The sequence below is a fragment of the Daphnia carinata genome, chromosome 3 (genome assembly GCF_022539665.2).
Source record: "Daphnia carinata strain CSIRO-1 chromosome 3, CSIRO_AGI_Dcar_HiC_V3, whole genome shotgun sequence".
NCBI lineage: Eukaryota > Metazoa > Arthropoda > Branchiopoda > Diplostraca > Daphniidae > Daphnia > Daphnia carinata.
Window position 1 is genome coordinate 6,511,325 of NC_081333.1, and position 22,760 is coordinate 6,534,084.

Consider the following 22,760-nt stretch of genomic DNA (forward strand, 5'->3'; position numbering starts at 1 on the left):
CCAAGTTTGATTGACTAAAAATAAACTTAGAAACTTGTTCTGCATAGCTCCTGTTTCTCGAAAGACGTTGCCGTGCCGCGTGTGGTCGGGAGAGGCAATTCGCCAGTGGTACACCTCTGACGTCAAACGCCCCAATAAGCTTCCGCTTGTCACTGTGTCACGAATGGGTTGCGAATTGATCAGTTCAGTGAAACTATGTTTGGCTAGTCTTTCAAGAGGATGGGGAACCCAAATTGGCTTAGATTGTTGTAAAAATAATTTTTTTTCCGGTGACACCATATACTGTCCAGAGAGTATACCTTCTGACGCGATCGTTTGTATGTGTCCATAATAAAAAGTGAAGACCGCATGTCCAATTCGAAACACTTTTGAAAGTTCGCCAAATTTAGCGAACCGACGTAGCTAAAAATGTCTATACATATTCGATTTTTGCCGAATAGTTGACACCCAACAAGAAAATATTTCAATCCTCCAAAACCAAACGTAAAAGAAAAAAGTAAATAAATATTTCAAAGTTCAAAATATTCACACAACGGTAATTCTCAACTCTGTACAACTATTGTATTTTGCAGCTGCTATGGCAGATATATCTGTGTATGGTAGATCATCGGGCTTTTTGGGAGATGATGTAACCTTTTTTCCTAGTGTTAAGGGAGGGAGCTGATTCTGTACAAAGCGGGCTAAATATATCGTCCCCCCAACTTCTTGTTCTTACGTAACCTACTGCATTGAGTATCGATAGCGCAATCAGTTTGTGAGTTCTAATTGTGTCATCCTGGCTTCTGTCAAAATCCGATAACAAGGGAAACAAATGATTATGAGTAAAAAATACTGGACAAATGAAGAATATTGGGTAGCAACCAACCTTATGCGTGAAGTCAAAATGATAAATGTATTGCTGTCATCGAATTGACTCCAGCTATTTGAGTTTTTTTAATATTCTAAAATGTGGGATGGGTAATACCACAAAATCCTAGCCATACATTTCACAATGGCAAATTAATGCATCTTCAAATTCACCTTTCGCATACATTTTTAAATTTTATTTTTATTGATTTATTTGTATTTATTTGTATTTATTTGTATTTTACAAATTCTGTTTAAGGTCAATGAGATCCATTGCTCTTACGTGGTTCAGTAATAGTGGGTATTTCACCGCGCCAGAAAAATGTCGGTTGGTATCACCAATTCTAAAAACTTTAAGGCACGAAAATTTTCACCACCCAAAGGGGTCCAATCTTCTTTGGACAATCACTTACCTACTATGCGACCTATGGCGTTTTCGGTTCCTTCCCTTCTTTTAGGCGTTACGATTTGAAATTGAGGTCGCGCAGTACCAGTAAAACGCACGTGAAAATGGGCCTATGAGAACGGCAAGGTCGCTGTCTATGTAATATTAAAGAACTTTTTCAGATGTGAAGCGATGCGCTCGGGCCCAGCCATTTACACGTTCTTCTTGATTGCTGTCTATTACGCCCAACTTTACAAGGCTTGTACCGGAAGGCTGTGTGACCAGTTTCGTTCTGGTTGACCAACCATTTTACCTCTTCCTGCACCAAGAGACGCTTTCATCGTTCACGTTTCCCGATGCAGGAGACACATCCAAATTTAAAGTGATGTGTAAAACTGTCGACGCTAAAATTTCCGAATTATAGTAGCAGTGTCATGTATTACTAATGTCACATATTTTCGAATGTGACCGTGTCGTTCCCGGCTGCTAGGTGCGTTTTTCGATCAACCTTCGGCTATTATTTCCGTTTTGTAACTCAAAACTCGGCCGCCTTTGTACACAATATTGGCTGTTTAAATTCTATGTAGGGCTATTGCTGTCTAGTGCACGTACGACTTTGTTGGCTGGCTCTGGCTAGTGGAAAACAATGAAAGTGATATAGGCTACGCCGGTTAGTGTCATGGTCGACGGAGTCTTAATTGCTTTTGAGAAATTGCCTGACGTCACACGGAGGATCCGAGGCAAAGTAGAAAAGTCACGATCATCAAGCAAGGAAGAAAAACGCGGAGAAACTAAGCAAACCAAAATAATGAAAAAAATAATAATAACAATAAATAGAAGCGATCCAGCTGCTTGCAGCAATGCACTTCCCGGCCAGTATAGTGCCAGTCAAGAACGGCCATCGTATGTGTCGTCCTACGAATGGCCTGTCGTAAAGGCAAACTGAAACGAAGCAATAGAGAGAAAATAAGAAATATCGAGAGCAAAAGACGAGGCGAAGAAAGGGGAAGCCAACATCACTGGGTGGTGAAGCAGAGGGATAAGCCTCTACGAATGGGGCCAGTCATTCCTCTTTTTGACATCAGCTTTCTCGCGATATCTCGTTCATTTATCATATGAAGCCCTCAACTCAAGTTAAGACGTCAAGTCAAATCTGCTACGCGCACATTGCTGTTCCTACTGTTACTTTGATATTGAACGCTGGGTTGAGACCTCTGCGCTCAGCCGCGTGTCAATGGGCTCTCGCATGACGCGATATAATATGATGGTGTCGAGCAAAAAAAAAAAAAAAAAAACATATAAGCGGAACACAAAAATAATAAGAAAATAATAAAATAAACTCGACAAGAAGACAGAGAGCGAGTTGCATTGCATCGCTCAAGTTCAGCCAAAATTGCCCAGCCAGATTCTCACACTTCACCATTTCAATGCCAAGAACGAGATGCGGAAATAATCCGAGAACAATACAAGAGCGCCAGCCATCAGTAGGTCTTGACAGACAAATTGTATTACATGTAAGAGCGATGGAGAAGACGTCGTTCTGCCAATACGAACTAGGATTTCGATTTATCCGGTGGCCGATACGTTTCGGACATCATCTGATCGCTACTGTACATAGTCAATTACTTACTTTCTGTCATTCTCAATTCTCGTTTTAGAGCTGATACGAAAGGATAGATTGCAGTTTACAAATCAAGTTCGCAGTTTTGGAGGCGAGCAATAACAAGCGGTTATAAATTAGGAAAGGCGTGGTTGTGCCCAGCATTTTCGCAGAATTATTCGAAGTTACAGATAAATGAACGTTATCTTTTCATTCCATTTCGCGTAATCCAAACTGCTATGCCTCCTATATTAGGGATGCATCAACCGTTTTCAAATGACACTGTGGGGTAAACTGATGTGATATTACTTCACTAAGCGTTTTTTTTTTCAATTAGTTCTTGAAACGTTTTTATTAGATTGATCCAATTAAACGAGATTGTCTCTGTAATTTTTCATTAAGTCCAAACCTTTTGAGCGCACTTTGCATTACGACACCCTGCCAACATACCGTGCTTTCAGATGATGTTTGCTAAAAAATTTGGCCAGTTAAGGTTAATCAATGCCACACCCGTGATATGTACGCAGTACAGGTTCGTCTGAATTTCCCGCTGTTCCATTATGCATTGGTAGGGGCAACTTTTACTAAACGGAGGTACATCAGCCGTTGACAGCGATCCTTTTTAATAGGCAGCCTTTCAATCAGTTTATGAGTATGAAACGCTTTTGAACAGATCAACAATAAAACGGCGGCAGAGCTGATACTTCCATTTCACTACTAACGTGTGCGGCCAAAAATAATTGAAATGTCATGGATGATGAGGTGACATCGTACCGTGTAACGACAATGTCTTTCCTTTCCTGAAAGCGCCAACTAATAAATAAAGCCGCCATTGCAACGGTGTCTGTCCCGAATCCGCGAAGTGACGATGCGACTTTGAATCAAAATGAAGATTTGGCTAAATAAAGGCATGCTTGATGATTCGTTAAGATGCAGCAGAAGATTCGTAAGACGAAAGGGGTCAACATTAATGACGGCCAACTAATGAAAAGCTCTGGGCGTGCCCGTCTCTAGTTAACGCCTTAGCTTAAGTACCTACCGGCCTACATCTGAATTGCGGTTGAAATGGTGGCAATAGTAGGGTGGATTAATGTTCACGAACACTATCTTGCAAGAGGTCATCCACCATTACCGCTCACCAGTCGTGCCTCACAAAAGAGTATCGTTCCAGAAACAGAACATGGACTAAGAAGACTATTGTCGTATTACGCTAAAAAGCGCTCGGCTGTAATGATGTGATCCTATCATTCGCCTTCACGAGTATCATATTAAATCGGTACGCGGGTTTTCCGCTATGATGGTAGAACACCACCCAGTTTACCGAAAGCAATTTTGTGTGGTATGTAATCAGGCGTCAACTTTGCCGGTTATAAGTAAACCTGTCTCTAATTAAAAACCTGCAACTAAAGTTGGCGAGTTTTTTCTGTTTTATTTGTTTATTTTTTTCCCCCTTTTTTCCCTTCAGTCTTGCCTGAATGCAGAGCATGCAATCATATACTATTGCTTTTCATAAAGGTTGGATCGAAGCCATCAAGATGTGGGCGACCACATTCCATCACAGGCGGTTACTTGGGACTCATTAAGTCGCCACGGGAAAGCCTTTTATAAAAAAAAATAACTGGATAGGTAAACTGTATTAATGAGCTGTTGTAATAAACACGCAACAATATACTAACAGTGGCGGCTATGTCCGAGACATAGAGGTCATTTAGGCAGCATTTTGCAGCTGCCTAAACAAGGAAGTCAATTTCGTGAGAAACTCCGATGCCAATATATTAAATGAGAGCGAAAATGTAAGCTAGCACATTTCATTGGCAACGCTGCCCTACATCAATAATTGGCGGCTGGGTGATGGGAAACCGAAACGGAATATTGATTACATCTACTGGAGGTAGATAATGTAGAAGAATAACATAGCAGATAAAATTTCATGTTCAATGTCATACGTAGTAAAACAATAGCAATAATAAAGCTTAATTTAAAGCAAAATTTTTTAAACATGCCTTTTTCTTTACTACTATACAACACATTTGATGTCTATTCGAGGCAGGCGAAGTCCTTTGATGTAAGAATTTTGCTATCAGATTAAAACATTCGTGTGGCGCTGTGTTATGTATAAACAACATCGTATAGCTGAAACTTCCGAAATTATTGTCCCAGAGATATCCCCTTGTAAAAAAAGATAATGCTCCAGTTTATAATTTTCTATTACAGAAATTTTCTGATGTCCAATATGAAGTAGTGTTTCTTTTCCATGACGTTCTATGACGTCATGTTCATAAATAGAGGAGCTATCACACGAACGAGCATGGTTATATTGTAAAAAAAAAGCCTGAACTGTAGGCTGCTTTGTGCATTGTATCGGCTAAGTATAGGTCTGTATAGATATATAAGTAATCGAAACAGAAACGAGCAGCACGAAGATCTTCAATGCCTCATATACTACTATCAAGTATATTGCATGGTGACACACATAGGGAGGCTCATTAAACATGATCCACTGTTACACATTCATACGCCTTCTCTTCTAATTTCTCTTCCACTGCCTTACGGGGATCCCACTGAAACGGATCAAATGGGATCAGGCGAACCTAAGAAACCCTGCCTCATCCTCAAAAATAGCATTGCTATTATTACTTCGCAAATTATATACGTTATAGTTGCCTTAAATGAAAGAGCGAATAGAAAAGAAAATAGAACACAACGTAAGCCTACTCTCTTTAGTTTTATGCACCAGAAACACCATCAACAGAAGCTTCGTCTAACTAGGTTTACATGTGTGATATGTAACGTTCGCGACGTGCGGCTGCCTTGCGCCCTACATGGTTATTGCAAACACTATAAAGAGATCATAATTTTGGTGTTCGTTTTATGCCTTCGCTCCGCCGAATCAGGACAGACTTAGGGACATACCCCAATAAGGAAAGTCCCAACCGAAATAAGAGCTCACTAGGGAGACTCTTGCAGTTTAGTAGGAGACACTGGAGACGACGAAATGAAACAAAGATACCCAGATATAATGGAGTGATTTAAATGTCATGTGTCACTACATAAAATCTAGGGTAATAAACCTCCAAGAGTAGGCACTGGAGAGGGCTGTGATGGTGTTACAACAACCCAAAACTATTCGATCAATATTTGACAAAACCGAATATTCTGACAAAGTGGAACGCCAGATTCCTTCTGATATCAAATGTAGTCCATTTTTGTAAAGGACTTCGATTTCCATAAATGATTTGACACGACTGGCGTCTACCGGAAGGTAGACTTCCTTGCTTTATCCGACAGACGCATCTCGATGCCTATAGTTCAACTGTCAAGACCCTTACCTTTTCCATACCTACCTAAAAACTGTCTCCCGCTCGCATATAATATCGTTTTGTCTGAAGTACCGAACCGATGTAGCTATTCCTCAACTGTCATTCTCCTATATTAACTAAAATTCTACGACAAATCGCAAGTGCCGTTCTTCTTTCGTGCTTGCTAGTTTGTGGGTTTTTTGTGTTTTATCGGTTTAGTGAAATACGTTTAAAGTATTATTCAGGTTAACTTGGCGAAAATGATATTTCGCAACGGTTCAAAGTCACACAATGGCAAAGGAAATAGATGACAATCATTTTTTTAAAAACAAGTTTCACAACGTACAAAAAGGAAAACCTTAAAAAAAGGGGGGAGAAAAATAAGAAGTTGATGTAGTTTCCGGCTCAACAACTGTTGAAGCCCTTTTATTTATTTTTTTTTGTTTGCCTTTTCGAACGTCATTTTTTTTTTTTATTATTATTTTTTTCGATCCATCTCCCTCTTCCTCTCTTTGCCGTGACGCAGGTTTGGCATTATTATTTTTCTGTTTTGTTCCACCTATTTTCTCATTGAAACTAACAAGTCGGTAGAAGGGCGGAGGGGGAGGGAGGTGGACGAAGAAAAAGGGGGTGAGGGAGCAAGCAGTTAGAGGAAGGGGAAGACCTGTCGGTTTCTCTTTTTTTTTCCCACACTGCGCTCTCCACCTGCTCGTTTCCTGACCTTTCTGTTTTGTATGTACGTGTATTGCCGGGGCGCCCTCGACCTTCCATGTACTATTTTTCTTTTTTTTTTTTTTTTTTGTCTCTTCCCAGCGACTGTGGTTTACACAGCTATATCAAGTTTATCATGCATGCTATTTGTAGCCACAGTATTTTACAAGGACTGTAGGTAGAATATAAAACAGTTTCTCCTTCGCTCTCTATTGTTTGGATGTGCGAGTGTACACACACACAGCCGTTCGGGTACTTGAAGTCTCGAACGTCGAACAAGTACCAAAAGCAAAAATTTTAGAACGTTTCGCGGAAAAACAGCAGGTGCTAGATTTTCATCGTCAGATGTAGAACGAAAATGGGGGGAAATCTCTGTCTCTTCCAGGTATCTTTGAAAGGAGAAGAAAACAAAATGAAAGCTCGACGAAGATGTTTCGGCTGCTCCCCCCAGCGACTTGGCTGATTAGGACCACCTGTATGGTACTTGCTACGTATATGCAGAGCCGCTGTTAAGAAGATTGACTTGCTTATCATTTTCATGCTATTCGCATGAGATGATGAAACAATGTAGGAACAAAAAAAAAATTGGTTTTCCCGTAACAAAAGCAAATAATTAATAACGCCATTCTGGCTAATTGCTGATGAAATTAGTGCGTTCGTATGAAAGAAGGCAATCACGACTATTCCACATTGTTTTTGGTTTCATCAGTCACGGTTGCTGATGATGCGTGGCAGTTTTACCAATCCCTAGATACGACGGAAAGCAACCTTGGTTTCATGAGCCAACAAGCACTATTGATGTTAGTCACGCTGAGCTGCAACGCCGATGGGACCTCATACCGGATGAGGGGGATCACACTAATCTTTTCTCATAGAAACATTTACGTCTGAGCAACGGTCGTTTACGAGAAATTGACAAAAACGGAGTGAAAAATTTAATGAAGACGACTGAGAACAAAACTAAAAATGAAAATTTGAATAAATAATATGAATAAAATTAAAGGGGAAGAGCATACTTCTCTCTCGCGAAGAGCAAATGGTGTACATAGGGTTATCTTTCAAACACGTTAGAAATGAAGAATGAGAAAAACGTCCGTATTCGGCTGCGCTGTAGCTAAGTCGAAGGGTTGTTTGCGTCTTTTTTTTTCCATTTTTAATGGTTTTTTCCCTTTCGTCATAATCGTTTGCCCTCCATTTCACAAAAGGCAAGGAAAAACCGTGTGACAGAATGCATATTTACGGGGCTTCGAGCCCCGTGAAAGTTTTCCATCTCAAGTTTTTCGGGAGAATAACAACGTGGGGAACTGGAAATCTCGAATTGGATCTGAACCCCGTAGCCGTCTCCAGTCAGGCATAATCTTTTACATCAACGAAACACGCTGCGTGACTGATGAACGATCGGCTGACTAAGCGCCAAAATACTACGCACGACTAGAAATCTCGTGTGATGAGTTCAGGCTTCACCATTTCCGTTTAACGCCAAGTGGTCGGATATTAATTTTTATCTTCCCCGTTCCCCATTAGTCGATATGCCTAAATGCCAAAACGTACCAAACGCTTTGCTAAACAGACTTGTTACGTGATTTTCACGCACATCCAGGTCGCCGAAACAGCGGGTCAGTATTAAAAAATAATAATAATTTAATGATAAAACATGAAACGAGACACGAACAGTATCTGACAAAGTATGGGGTAAGAAGAAAAAGTTTATCAAGGCATGGTATGCGGGTGGAACCCGCAGCAGGGAGCTGGCGTTTCTCACTAACTCCGATATTTCCAAAATGACGTGGGTTCCCCTGAATTTCAATGTTCCTTATGAAAGACAACTAGGGCAGATAGATAGCTAGGAATGTAATTTCTACCGAACGGTGGCAAAAAAAGATCAGAATACTCCAAAATCCTGTTATCCAATACAGGTAACCATGCTACTTATTTCGAATAGGAAAAAAAAATCGTAGTTAATCCAGCGAATCGTAATGTTGGTGTAACAGGGCAACATCGTCTAGGCTTAATGCCGTCTCGAGAGAAAAGAGTGACTTTTAAAGAAACGTAAGGAGGATTTGCATACTTGCTCAACAGTGTTTGTAGAGAAACAGTCATTCCAGCATGTTTGGAAAACTTTTCGTGGCCACATGCGATGCCCATTTCAATAAATGAGGCGAGCAGAAATTGACATTTGCTGGTAACTGCCAACCAAGCTTCTCGTGATTGAGTAGTTTTCTAGAGTTCTAAGATTTCTCATTGGTAGATGAGAGTGCTCGGGAGACTGGGTGAGACAATGAGAAAAGATGAAAGAAAGAAACGTGAATCGAAACGAGACGAAAAGTGATCAAAAAGGAAAAGTAGAAACTTGAGAAACACGGGACTCAGCTAGAAAACTGCCGACTTGATATCCATACCCGGGATATCAAGTAAGCATGCAGAACGCAATCGCAATCCACGCACGATGCGCGGGAGACAACCGTAGAAAAACAAAATAGACGCAGAGATGTCGAGGTTACCGAAAACATGATCTATTTGGATGGATTTACTAATGCACAAACACACCAGCGCAAATACACTGTCACGAAGAGGAAGAAGCCAAACTGACGGAGAGCGAACGTTTTGGATGGTAGGCCCCACGTGGAACAATCATCTGTGTGTCTACCTCCCCTCATAAACAGTGAGTCAACACACCGAATGCAAACAAAACGGGAAGCTAAAGTACGTGTCGGTTGAAGACGTGGGTAATCAAGACAATTAAGCAAAGAAATATTTCTAGTCCTTTTGCCCAGTTTCCTTCACTGGCAATACATTTGGACGTAATACACTAGCGCTACGACGGTATTGATGCGGTCCACTCGCACTACCTTTTACTTAGTTGCCCTTATCAGCACAATCCACTGGATGAAAAGTTAACATGGGTCCTCATAGCTTCAATCTCGAGGAAAATCACAGAAATCACGTGATTCACGTAGCTTGCTGTATTTAGTTTTGCAGTAGGGCTTCAAGGTAGGCCAAGGATTTCTTTCACACTCTTTCGAAAAAAAAAAAATCTTTGGTCCTATTTTAAAACTATAACGAGGTGGAAAACGTATTTATTATTTTGGCTACATTGCCGCGGGTCATGAGCATCGACCCGTCCAATTCTGACCACGGTGAAAAAAAGAAATATGCGCCTTTTAATAACCAAAATAAAGTCTTCCCTCTAAATCATCTTTTTTTTTTTTCCTTTTTATTTTTTTCTATTTTTTTTTGTGTGTGCGTATGTTAAAAGCAGGACGAATAAATGAGACGACGTCGGCACCAATAAATCACCTGAGGATTATTGGGGAAACAAGTGGTCAAATATTCAAGAAGGCACAGCACAAAATTTGCATGCCGAGCCTTGACTCCGGTCGTAGTAGTATTGCGGTACCGCATTCCGTAGCGAGCTGCACGATTGACACACGTCACGCTATGGATAATGAAAACAGGCTAGATGCAACAAAGTCACCGGCTTGCCAAACATGGTAAGTTGGTAAGCACCAAAACGCACTTCGCCTGTATTTTTTTTTTTTTTTTTTTTGGGTGCCCTACGACAAAAAAGACTCGGTAGATCATCGGGGAGGCGCGCACACATAGGCACACACACAAAAAAGGCTAAAGAACCAGCAAATAGCCTCTGCTGTCTACGGTTATTACCATGGCTTTAACTTCTAGTACTCCCGAGTGCTATCCGATGCAAAGCTTGCACAAAAGAATAAAATGTTGGAAGTATGGGTTGGAAGGGAAAGGCCCCGTCTGTCTGTGCGTGATGCCTTGCTCCCCTGCTAAGGTTTTTCCTTCACGATCAAGTTTTGGACGCCTGCTGAGTGTAGGTGTAGACGCCAAAGACGATGGAGGGAAAAAAAAAAAGAGGCAAGGAGTGAAGAGCGAAACAGAGAGGAAAAAAAAAAGAGACGGGAGAGCAAATCGGTATAGTGAGCCTTCGACAATTGCGTGTATCGGCACTCCAACCGAGTTCCACTGACCATTTAAAATCGATTCCATTGACGATCGATAACTCGCCATTTTCGGGCCTCATCTATGACTAACAGGAGGAGAGCTTCTCCAAAAACAGCATTTTTTTTTTCTTTCAAGCAACGGCACGTTCCTTCCTTTTTCCTCGGAGGCCGAACCTTGAATTCCCAATACGCATTTATTGTTTTTATAGAGCAGTTATACCAGCTTTCTTTTTCTCATTTTTTTTTTTTTTCCTCTTTTCATCATGTTCGACGTCGAAAGCTATCTATTTCAACGATGCCCGAAACACACCCTTTTTTTTGTTTGGAATTTCAGTCACGCCGATCGAAGAACCACAAAAGTTTCGTTAGCATACATCTCCTTCGGCGTGGTAGGTGGCCGCTCTACTTTTCATACCGACCGTTATAGGCTATCGAACATTTGCGACAGCTCGCCTTTTTTTCTCATTCCTTGGACATTATGTCACCGCAATCACAAAGTCATGTATACTAACCATCCGTTGAAATAACACGGACAAACGGAAGTGAATAGCTCAGCGATTGTTGATGTGAAAGTTTATAGCTCACATTGCTCATTCATAGCTCCAGCGCGTGCTGGTCAATGAGGTCAATCGTGCCACAGTCACCGCACGGATACTGATATAGTGCACTATCATCATCAAACTGCATATAGCCTTCTATTTAAAAAAAAAAAAAGAAACACGCAGACAACACATTTGGCTGACCAATGATTATAGCGGGATAACAAAATTAAATATTCAGTTAAATAATAAAAAAAAAAAACAGTCCGGGTCAATCTCCAGCCGTGTTCTATTTGCATGTGGGCAAAGAAGTTTAGTGTGCGCAACTTGTTCGCGATTTTCATTCTCTAACTTAAAGATTGCGGATCTGGGAAACATCTGTACAGCGCACAGTCGGCTGAACTGGCGGATATCCTGAACCCCCATGGAAATCTGCGGTTGAATCATTTACATATTGCTTTATTCCAAAAAAAAGGAAGAAAAAAAAAAAAGAAAATGGTTTTGTGAATGTATTCAGCCCGGAGGAAGACGCAGAGTAGCTAATGGAAGAAATTGGATGGAATGAGACGATAAAACGTGAAATGAAAAGAAACTGGCACGTAATGCAATATACTATGTGAACACACACGAAAAAAAAAAAAAGATGCGTTCCTACGGTTTGGTTTTAAATAGCAGAGCGATTGAACAAAACTCTGTGGGGTTGCGAAAATTCAACGATCCAACTAAAAATCGATCAGAAAACTGTAGATGCTAATTGAACGTCATTACACTCATCAATAATTTAGTACATCATATTATTGTCATCTAGCTTGTAATTGCACATAATTCAAACAGACTCATGTCAAATGCAAAACCAATTTGAATTCCTTGCACTTTCGTGTTAATTCGCACATGCGAATGAGACCAGTGGAAGACGGTGATATCGGTAGTGAAATCGGGATTTCCTGGTACAATTTTTTGTTGGAAACTGCATCCAATACTTTCTATTAGAGTTGAAAAGAAAGAAAACGAAAAAAAAAAAAGGGAAGTTGGGGGGAAAGAAAGTGCGACAGGGAATCACGAAGAAAATCTCGACCAAGTGTAGCCCACACAATCAAATAACTGCTTGTAAAGCACTACAACCGAATCGATTCGCAATGAAACGAATGGTGAAAATCTTTTCCTTTGTTCTTTCCTTTCCTTTTTCTCCAGCGGCTGTGTTGGAACCCAAGCAAGTTTTTAAACCTCCATCTCTAAATGTTCTTCAAAGATGCCAGTGTAAGGATTTTTTTTTTCTTCTTGTCATCCCTGATTTTTTTTTTATTGGATGGTGAAAACTAAAGTAAACGCAAGCGAAACTTGTGGATATTGATGTATGCAAAAAAAGCTGAAATAAATATCGAAAATAAAAGGCTGCAATATGACCGGTTGAGCATAATTATTTAAAGCTTTCTGTTTTTTTTGGGGTTTTTTTTGCCCGTGAGCATTCTGTTGGCTGCCATCTCCGAACCTTATCTGTGAAGTCATTTTCAGTCCTTTTTTCTCAAGTATCATAAACAAATCAAAATTGACGTAGCCACTTCCACTGTTGTAAACGAAAAAAAAAAAAAAGAGATAGTAAGGGAAAACAAAACTAAAAGTGCTGCGTAGACTGTCAAAGAGGGAAGACGTGGATATGGCTTAGAAGCGCGTGCTCGCTCGCTTGTCTCACTTCCACAGACTTTCAACTGAATGGGGAGAGAAGAAAAAAGAAAAACACACAAAAAAAAAAGGCGAATGACCAAAAAGGAGGTATATGTGGAGATGGCGTCCGTACTTCATTCTCGGCGGGGTGTCGCGGTTGCGACACTGATACCATCCCCTCGTTTCAAGATCATTGCGATAGGATAGCGACATTCCCTTTTTGTATTGCCCCCTTTCAAACCAATATTCCTCTCTCCATTCTCTGACTCCCCTTATGGGGCTATCGTCTTCTTCTACCAGCAACTTGTCCAACAATGTAGTAAAGACAACATTACGTCTTCGTTACTTTTCGCCCTCCCCTATGAGCGTTCCATTCTTTAGCTCCATAATGGATGAACAACGTTGATGTCCCTATTCCCGTGTCGCTTCCATCACCCTGGCCCATTGGCCGTTTCATCTCACCTGCGATGCTATTCGGTCAGGGTAACAATTTACGCATTCTAGACAGGTAAAAACGAGCCATCGCTTCGGCGGCAACAGCAACATTTTTTAACTCTTTTTCCAAAGTTTTTTTGGTTTTTTTGTCGTTCTTTTTTGTTTTCTAATTTATTGGTAGGCCGAGTTCTTTTTCAAGATAGGGGAACTCTTTTATTTTAAGCTTTCGAAAAATATACATAGAGATCGTAAGATGCTATTTTCAGATGGCACCCCCGATCTGTCGTGTTAGAAAAATGCTCCTCGAAAAGCATGGATGTGCATAAGAAAGTTTTCCCACTGCAGGATGTGACGATGTAGTTTGTGTTGCCACAAGTAGTATTAGCTACTTCCTCTTCTTATTGGCGCCTACGCCTTTAATCTGCGCGGGAAGATTCACGCTTCAGGTGACTCCAATCGTCCCACATACGTAGTTTTGAAAAAGAAACAAACAAAAAAAAAAAAAGATTGCTACACTATGGCGCGGTGCTAATGCTTAAAGTTTGGAGGCTGTTTCTCATTCTCGTGTCGCAATTTAACTTCCGGTGGGAACCTGCACTTACGACTGCATGGCCTACTGATTTTTTTTTTTTTCTGCCTTCTCATTCCCATGTGTGTTATACATGTTGATGGCTTACATACAAGTACAAGATAAACAATTGTAATTACCGCTCCGATAGGTAGGGACCGTGGGAATTGACGACTCTGGGAACAAATTCTCTTCCAGTGACTTCGACAACAAAAAAGAGCAAAACGACGAGGTGACGGCGAGCGGATGTAACGTGTTGATCTATTCCGAAAATGTTTTACGGACGCCTTGAATCGAAGTGCAACAGAACTAACTTATCTTTCCTGCTTTTCGTAGATTCAATACTGTCATCTTCTTTGATATCTGAAGGATTCTTTCAGCCATTTCTCGTTGATCAGGTTGTCTTTGCCTTTTCGTTTCACTAATAGTTTGCATTTCTGCGTTAAGAACGATAAAACTCACTTCTTCATTGCTGATTCAGACTCTCTCTTACTTAATACATTAGCGGTTATGCCGTGCGACCGTTGATATGTGTTTAGCCATAGACTTTGTTCTCACAAACATTAAAAACTTTGCTCTGCGTGCGACCTGGTGTTACCTTCATTGCTCTAACTGGAAACGAGGACGTTTACTTCATCCAGGGGAATTTTGAAAAATATTTGAAATGTGAATGAAATGAAGCAAATTCGTGTTGACTCTGTTACATTTTGATTCGTTCTGTTTCGTTAACTAATCTCTTCCGCGATCGATCGCCCATGTCGTTCCCATTCTAATAACTCACTGCAAACAATCGTTGGTACTCCAGGAACAATCGAGATTCGTACGAGCAATTCAAGGCCTCCAACGAAAGTCCACAATAATACATTTTTTTTACGTTATTACGTCACCGGCTTTATGACATCCTTTTAATACCCACGTGCGAGCAGTTTGTGTAGTTCAAAGCGATTTTGTTACGACAAGACGACAGAACAACGCAAACAAATAAATACAAAAATCTATTTAAAAAAAAAAACAAAAAAAACAAAACACAACAATACACAATGTGTCCTAGGGCTTAAACAAAAACAGTTCTACGCCATCGCTATGATGAATAACCCGAAGAAGTAGAAGGACTGGAAGATGCCCTATTAAATGGATGCTCTCCCTCTATTTGAACCGCTTTTAAAGCAGCTAGATAATCCCCGCGAACATAGACGTGTTCAGATCCGAGCCGGCTTCAATTACTCCCGCGTGAAGCGTCCTTGAAATCGGATTCGTTTGAAGCCGATAGTCAGCAGCGAAGATGCACAAATAAAAAAGGATGCACTAAGAAAGAGATATACACCGGTATTTGTTGTCAGGTAAAACATCGCCGAGGCGACCCATCTACCCGGGATTTATAAGATATCCTAGAACGACAAGCTCTAATATATGCATTGTATTCTATCTTCTGTAGGCTACAACGGAGTTTCGAGGAAAAAAAAAAAAGAATAAAACAAAAAAGAATGAAAAAAAAAGGGAAAACCGTCAAAATAAAGGAGAAAAAAAGATCGAGATCGGGTAGTTGTGGAGGAAGTAGGGGGAGAAGCAAGAGATGGGGTGGGCAACAGGAAGCGACTCTGCAAGTCTTGTCCCCTTCTTTCCGCCCTGTGCTTCGAACGTTACGCTTGCGTGAGGCGGATAATATGCACTCTCTTTTCTATTCTCTCTCTCTCTCTCTCTCTCCTTCTCTTTACTCCGTCTCATTCTTCATCTTTTCTGTTTCATTATTTTAATAACCATTGCGTTACAGTACAGCAGTTTACTGATACAAAAAAAAAAACAAGAAAAAAAAAAATCCCTTTTTTATCGTTTGTTCATGCTCCAGAAGTTACTTGTCTGCTTCCCAACAACGTTTTAAGGCGCGCCATTCTATCAGCTACCCACTGGGCACGAGATTTCCTTTCTCATCTTTCACAATCAAATCTCGCTTTTGGTGCGGCTTCCATTCTTAGCTAATGAATTTTGTAATTAGAGGCGCAAATGTCAAGCTCGGGCGATCATCCTAAAAGGTAGATCGAAATATCGACAAAGGTATTTGACTGTTTTATAGGCAACCAGTTAGTCTATAACGTTCTCCTGTGGGCGTGCAGACTTTCTCTCTCTGCCGTGGCCGCAAGTTGCGCGATGGATTGGTCCCATTCACGAAAGCGTAGCAGGTTAGGACGCACGAAAGTAAGCCGTTCCGCGGAATAGACTATTTATTAGCGATGAACAAAGAGATCTTCCGCGTCAACTACGTATACTTGGGAAGGAGGGGGGGGGGGGGGGACTATAACGAAACATCTCACGAGCCATGGCATGTCAAATGATGAAGACCGTACACTGTAAATGAGACAGGTGGTGGATGGAAGCCATTTGTGGTACCCTCTCCCCAATCTTCTCACATATCGTATGCTCATAAAGTACGTCTTCTTATTCTTCCTTCATTTTTTTTTTTTTGTAAATAATTATTATTCCCTGTCCTCAGAACAAAAGAGGGGTGGGGGGGGGGGAGAAAACGATGAACAATGAGGGGGGAGTCAAAGGACGAGGGGCAAAAAAGGAACGGGCTTTCTCATCTTTAAATTCATTTTCGTATGTCCGTTCATTGTGGGTGAGAGGTCACGAGGAGCGACAAGAAGAGAAAATTTGGTCAGCTCGGTATTATAATTCAATCGAGAAGGATATACCCGCAGAAGCACTTGACCCGCTTCATTGCGTTGCCTGCGAGAAACCCAAGCGCTTTCAGCGTCACGACAGAAACAAATTTGATATACATGCATACGATGCAGTTGCAAAAGCAAGTCCCAGAGAAGGAGAAAACGTAAGACGACACTACTGTGCTATTCATCGCCTTCTAATTTCCCCTTTTTTTCTCGCTCACTAAACACGCCGCTCTGTGTGCCAAAATGTTTTCATCAGAAAACAATGGAATATGACGGGTTCCAGAGGACGTCCATCGCTGCCTCCAGCAGCCAAAGCAACACCGACCGATTTCCCCATCGACGGATTCAATTAGACGATGAGTCTCGCAATTCGCTCAAAGTGCTACAGCTGTGTGCTCCAGTTATTTTACCTCTGCCGCTATACCCGCTGGCATACATAGCCAATTGTTCTGGGCTCTGCCAACGCCGGCCGGGCACAAAATGATTAGAACGAAAGAGTGATGACGAAACCTGTCACGGCTAATGTTCATCAGTGCTGGCGATGAAGGAATAGCCATTACTGATCAGCCGTACGACTCCCATTGATCCGATTGGATTACACGTGGTATAGCCAGGTCGGGTCGGCGGATGCTTCTCGTGCTATTTCCCGTCTATAGTCCCATTTTTTTTTTTTTTTTTATTTCCGAGGGTGACTTTTAATCACTGCACTGGCAAGTTAATTAGTGAGTGACCGCATCGTGCGGTCAGCCGACATCAGGCGAGCCAAGAGGCTATGTTGGCTTCTTTTCTCGTGCCAATGACATTCGAAGACGTTGACGACAGCGACCAACAGCCACCGTTTCGGATTTGGGCCTCCTCCCCCCCCCCCCCCAACCTTTCTCACTAATGCCTTTCTTTAACCTCCTGTTTCTATTTGTCTGTCTCTCTTTCAGTCTACTTTTTTTTCCTTTTTTTTTTGTTGAGTCTTTTGTGTCGTTGGTTGGCCAGCAGGCAGCTCGACCCCATGTTACTCTGTACAGGTCGTGCCATTTTCATTTTCTCCGTGTCCTCCCTGATGTTGCCATAGACGTTGGAGTATCGCCAACACGCCGTCCTGTGCGCCTTCTGCTATTACCCCGTAAACACGGTCTGTTACCCTGTCTCCTCCCAATTCCATCTGATCAGCGATCACCCGAATACAATTTTATTTCGCTTCTTTTCTTCTCCTACCTCTTGTCCAGTTGCCCTCCGATGATGTCGGGAAATTCTATTTACCGTCGATATCCTCCACAGTCCGTTAGCCCTCGTACCGTCGGTCTATTTGTGTCACGAATTGCAAACCAAGGCCCACTGTCCCTATTTCATTTTATTTTTTTCATTCCTTGTCTTGTTTTGTCTGATCTTTTCGCCCGTTCTTTAGTTATCGGTACTCTTTTTTTTTTTTTCCTCTTTCTCCTTTTATTCTGGCTGGTTTCCCCGCCTTTTTCCATAATTTTCTCAGTGCCATGTACGAAAGAATTTTCGGACGAAATCGATAACATGAAGCCAATCGATAGGAAAAGCCCTTTACTTGCATTGTTATTTTTTCTTTTTTTTTTTTTTTGCCCATTCGCTAACCTTTAGGATTTACAAAACCAATTTTCCTCGATCGTCAACAATGGCTGTTCAACTTTCGATACCTGTGCACAAGCTTTTGTCTATTTAGTCTCTAGTTTTTAAGCGACATGAAATCTCATCATATTACGGCCATGTCTGGGATTCTTGCCGTTGCTCTTTACCATTTTTTTGACAGTGACTGAGGATCGGATGACTGTTTCGCTGCCTCACCCGCCTTCGAATAATGTTAAAAAAGAAACCAAATGACGTGGAAGACATCGTTGTGTGTGATCTATTGGATTATACGGAACTTTAACAGAGAATGTATACCAATAGATGTCGACCCCCATGTTGAAAAAAGAAAAAGAAAAAAAAGCAAAAAAAAGGGGCAAAAAAAAGGCCAAAAAAAAAATGAAAAAAATAAGAACTCTATTTATATCGCGCCCTACTAGTGACCTAGTAGGTCGTCTCTTTAGTCAGCATTAGTCAGAAAACGTATTTTGGCTGCTTTCTAACATAGGAAAAAATTCCGGAGACTTGTCTATTGGATTTCACGTCTGGGATCCAGATCACGCATGCAAAACGCAGCTCAATCTTTGTGTAGAAGTAGTAAAAACGGCGTAGAAGCACATGGCTTATGCGAACTACTATTTTCAAACGTGAGGAATAAAACCAATATTGGATATCGATAAGCATGGCAAGCTATTTCCTACTATGATGATTTCTCAGACGAGCTTCGTCTCAAAGTCCAATTAAAAAAATTATCTGAATAAATGGCATAACTTACAGTCTCAATCATCTTTTTCCATTTCTTACCTTCAGAAGCAAAACACAGTGAATGAAAAGCCATCGCATAATACTGAGATCACGCTTCGTATCGATATCGTGAGCGAACCGAAATCATATTTCTATTCTTTACTGCAGCGATAGCACAAACCCATTCAAAGCGTATGTTTACGTTAGATATCGCTCGTTTCACTAGATTCACTCTTCCTACCGAAATCTATGTATGTTGCAGCCTTAATCTGCAGGAGCTATTTTCATTTAACTCTGCCGATAGGAAGTAGCAGCTTTGGCATCTTCCTTAGGTTTTGCCTCGCCCCAAGAATATATACCCCTTGCTTGCTGATGTAACTGTATGCTTGTAACATATTAGCCCCCTCAACGGCAAAATTTGTTAGGGTGTCGAGCGGGACTTACCGTGACAGATAATGGTCTGGATGGATAGCACGACGAAAAGAAGCTGGATGATAGAAGCGCCTGATGCCATTGTCCTTTTCCGTTCGTTTTACTTTCGCCGTTCTTCTTCGTCTTCTTTTCCCGATTTGTCCTATTCTCTCTTCCTGCTACTTCAGCGTGATATTTCTACTACGGAGTTTTCTGTTGCCTTCCTTCGTTTACTCCTTCCCTCTTCCACTTCTCCCTGTATTCGTTTCCTCCTTATAATTACACTGACGACTCAGAGTTGAACACGGTCCATTACGGATTTATCGATGATGGAGCCGATGCCAATCACTAACGACACTAGCGGACACGGCTGGCGTTGTGCAAAATTTCTTAACACACACGGCCATTCAAAGGGTGCAGTTATCGATGCCACTAAACCGCCGATGGTCAAACGGTACTATTTCGTCGTCCGCAAAATGTGTTTATGAATAGTAGTCCAATCACGTCCCTCTGGGGTGTCGGTGACCGATGTGTTTTAGATGTGCAATGTAGGCAACAAGTTCTCTATTATCCCGAAACACACACACACACACCCAAAAAAAAAACAGTCATCAAAATTTAAATAGTGTTTTTTAATTTTTTCTGTTGGACGAGTAGGTTTATTTACGAATAGGTTGCACAACTGGAGTAAGGCCACTGGGAACCTTGATCGCGTGCGTCCAGCTACGGCCAAAGAACCAAGACAACTGGCTGGCTTCAGGTAAAAGGGCCGTACTGTAAGATAGTAGCTCATGTTGTCGCTTGATGTTGGCGGAAAGAGGGCAAGGGCGCTGCCGCCCGCTCGTCGTGGAGAAAAGGGCGAAGGCAAAGGAAGAAAGAAGGGGAGGGGCCTTCCGTTCCCTCAAAACCAAGGGGATATATGAGAACAAGCAAAAAGAGTTGTCGGGGTTGTCTGAGACAGCCAATGGTACGAATTCATTGGCATGTAGTCGGATGTATGATATAGCATATATTTCTACCTTTTGTAGAAGAAAAGCGCTAGAGTTGAACTTTATTCAAATTCGAATAAATGAAAATACTCAACGATTTTTCGTCTATTTACTTCATTTTTACGCCACTAGATGGCAACTTCTTTTGATCGCCTCTTCTGCTCATTTCGTTTGAAAGTGTCTAGGCGTTTGCTCCTCAGTTCTCTCCCCGTTATTTCTAATATAACATATAATTTCTAATAATAGCACATAGTCCAACTTTCAAAGTTTAATTTGGCGTTCCGTTTTCTTTCTTATTGGACAAGTTCTAAACATTTCGAAGGTCGTAGTATTACAATTTTCGCGCTAACAGCGATGTCAAAATTAGGCACACAACTCCTTTCTCATGAACGGCTATGATAATTCTAAAGGTAGGTATCTTTTTGTTTTGTTTATTAGAGGATTTCATTTTCTTTTACTTCTAAAATTCGTACGAAAAGAAATGTGTAAGATCGTTGCTTAACGACGGAAACGGTTGACGTGCCATGCTTTTTACTTTTCGATTTATTTTCTTCTGGCTGGAGATTGTGCGGTTGCCAAACGACTACGGTAGCCATGAAGAGGATCTCCGTGTTGTGCCGGCTGTTATTATTGCAGGATTTACCCAAGCAAAGGAAACCGGCGACTTTAAACGATGATGTCTATATGCGGCTGCACCCGGAAGATAGCAACTTCGTCGTTTGCAGAGTAGTCTGAACGTTTGGGGAATCCACAGACGATAGTTTATTTTTAAATTATGTAGGATTTGAAAATTTTTTGTTGCTGTTGCTGTTCCAGCTCAGCTGTGGCTGACCTGCCGTCCTTATTGCGGCAATTGTTGCAAGAAAACTCAATTTTCATTTGTTTTTCACACCTTCTTTTTTTATTTATTATTATTTTTTTTTATTTGGGTTTTGTGTTTTAGTTTAGGGTTTGGATTCCCTTAATTTTCTTTTGCATTTGCAGCATCACCTGTGAAAATGGACAACGCAAATAGCGCAGGAACCTTTGTTTTCAACTTGTTTTACCGATTGGCAACTAACGAAAAGGACGTAATCAGACATGCCGCGTCCACCAGCGACCGCTGAATGCCGAGAAAATTTCTTATGACAAATGACCAAGTATTGCGAAACTGGTTGTTCGTTCATCGTTACTTTTTTTTAAAAATCTGGATCATGCTGATTCAAAGTAAAAATTTTTAAGATTTATGGCCGCTGGGCGACACAACTTAGGGTAACATTATACTAGAACAAAAGAAAGGTTTTATCATCTACTCCATCACGTAGCTTGCCTAATAGGTTCCCTATCCCTAATTATAAGGTTAAATGTTCGTTGCCTCTAAACATGAAACGGAAATACAACGCTGAACAGCCTGAAAATACTCTTTGTTTCTCTCAAAAACGACCCGTTTCCTACAATTTGATAGGATTATACGGGGTTGTTGGGTGATGGTGGCTTCTTTTTTTTTTTTTACAAGGCGGAAGTTGTCCAAATGAAAAAGGGGGAAAAAGGAATAAGAAAAAAAAAAAGCTAAAACCTTCCCATCATCTTCTTATATCGCCGAATAGATGGCGTGGACAAATAACCGATTCCAACTTTTTTAAAAAAATTTTCTTAGATTAACATACGTATTTCTCGTACAAAAAATAAAAAACTCTTTTGAGAGTTTATAAATTGGTATTCAAGCTTATTGCACTGTATATTAAATAGGTCGATGTTAATTTATAAACGGCATTGTTGGCATTACAACATTTTTGTGGCATGAAAATACAAGTATTGATTGTATCTTTCATAAGGTATTGGTACGAGAGCAAAAAGAATTTACACATAATACGAATTTAATTACATCTGACGTGTGTCGCGCACTCGCGCTAATACCTCCCGACTGTAAGCCGGACCCCAGGTAAACAAGGCAGAACCCTATTTCCCAACGATTTGACTTGCTCCTTGTTGTAACTGTTGAGAAACGCTAGATGGTGTTAGGGTCGCCAAGCAGGCAACTTTAAGGAATCGAATCGGACTAGGACAAGCGATTTTAATCACGTCAATAATGGAGGGCATTAAGTCATGTGATGGCAAGCAAGACTGCAAATTCCCTATTAATTAGAAATCCTCTTTCATGCTCCTTTTACTGGCAGAAAGCTGGTATGATTGATCCGCTTGCCATGTGGAATTAATAACGCCAGGGTTTTACATGAAATATTTTTAGTTTTCTTTTTGGTAGGTATTGTGCCAATTTCATTCACTGATTATGTCCTTTGAAAGAATCTAAAGCATTTGCGTACGCCCGAATTTTTGTTCTGGATTGGCTAATTATTATTTTAATATGTGGTCC

At 41.0% G+C, this 22,760-nt stretch overlaps 1 protein-coding gene across 9 annotated transcripts in view; it reads right to left on the reverse strand.

The window, feature by feature from the left end:
* The window catches only part of LOC130685322 (B-cell receptor CD22-like), a 35,649-nt gene extending 15,449 nt beyond the window's left edge, over window positions 1-20,200 (reverse strand). For 3 of the 9 annotated variants that reach the window (XM_057508599.2, XM_057508600.2, XM_057508603.2), the window contains exon 1: window positions 19,452-20,200. In XM_057508599.2, coding sequence (XP_057364582.1) covers window positions 19,452-19,521 — 70 coding nt within the window. In that variant the 5' untranslated portion in view covers window positions 19,522-20,200. The remainder of the gene's footprint in view (window positions 1-19,451) is intronic. The other 6 variants (XM_057508606.2, XM_057508605.2, XM_057508602.2 and 3 more) reach the window with 4 other exon arrangements.
* Window positions 20,201-22,760: the final 2,560 nt, after the last annotated feature.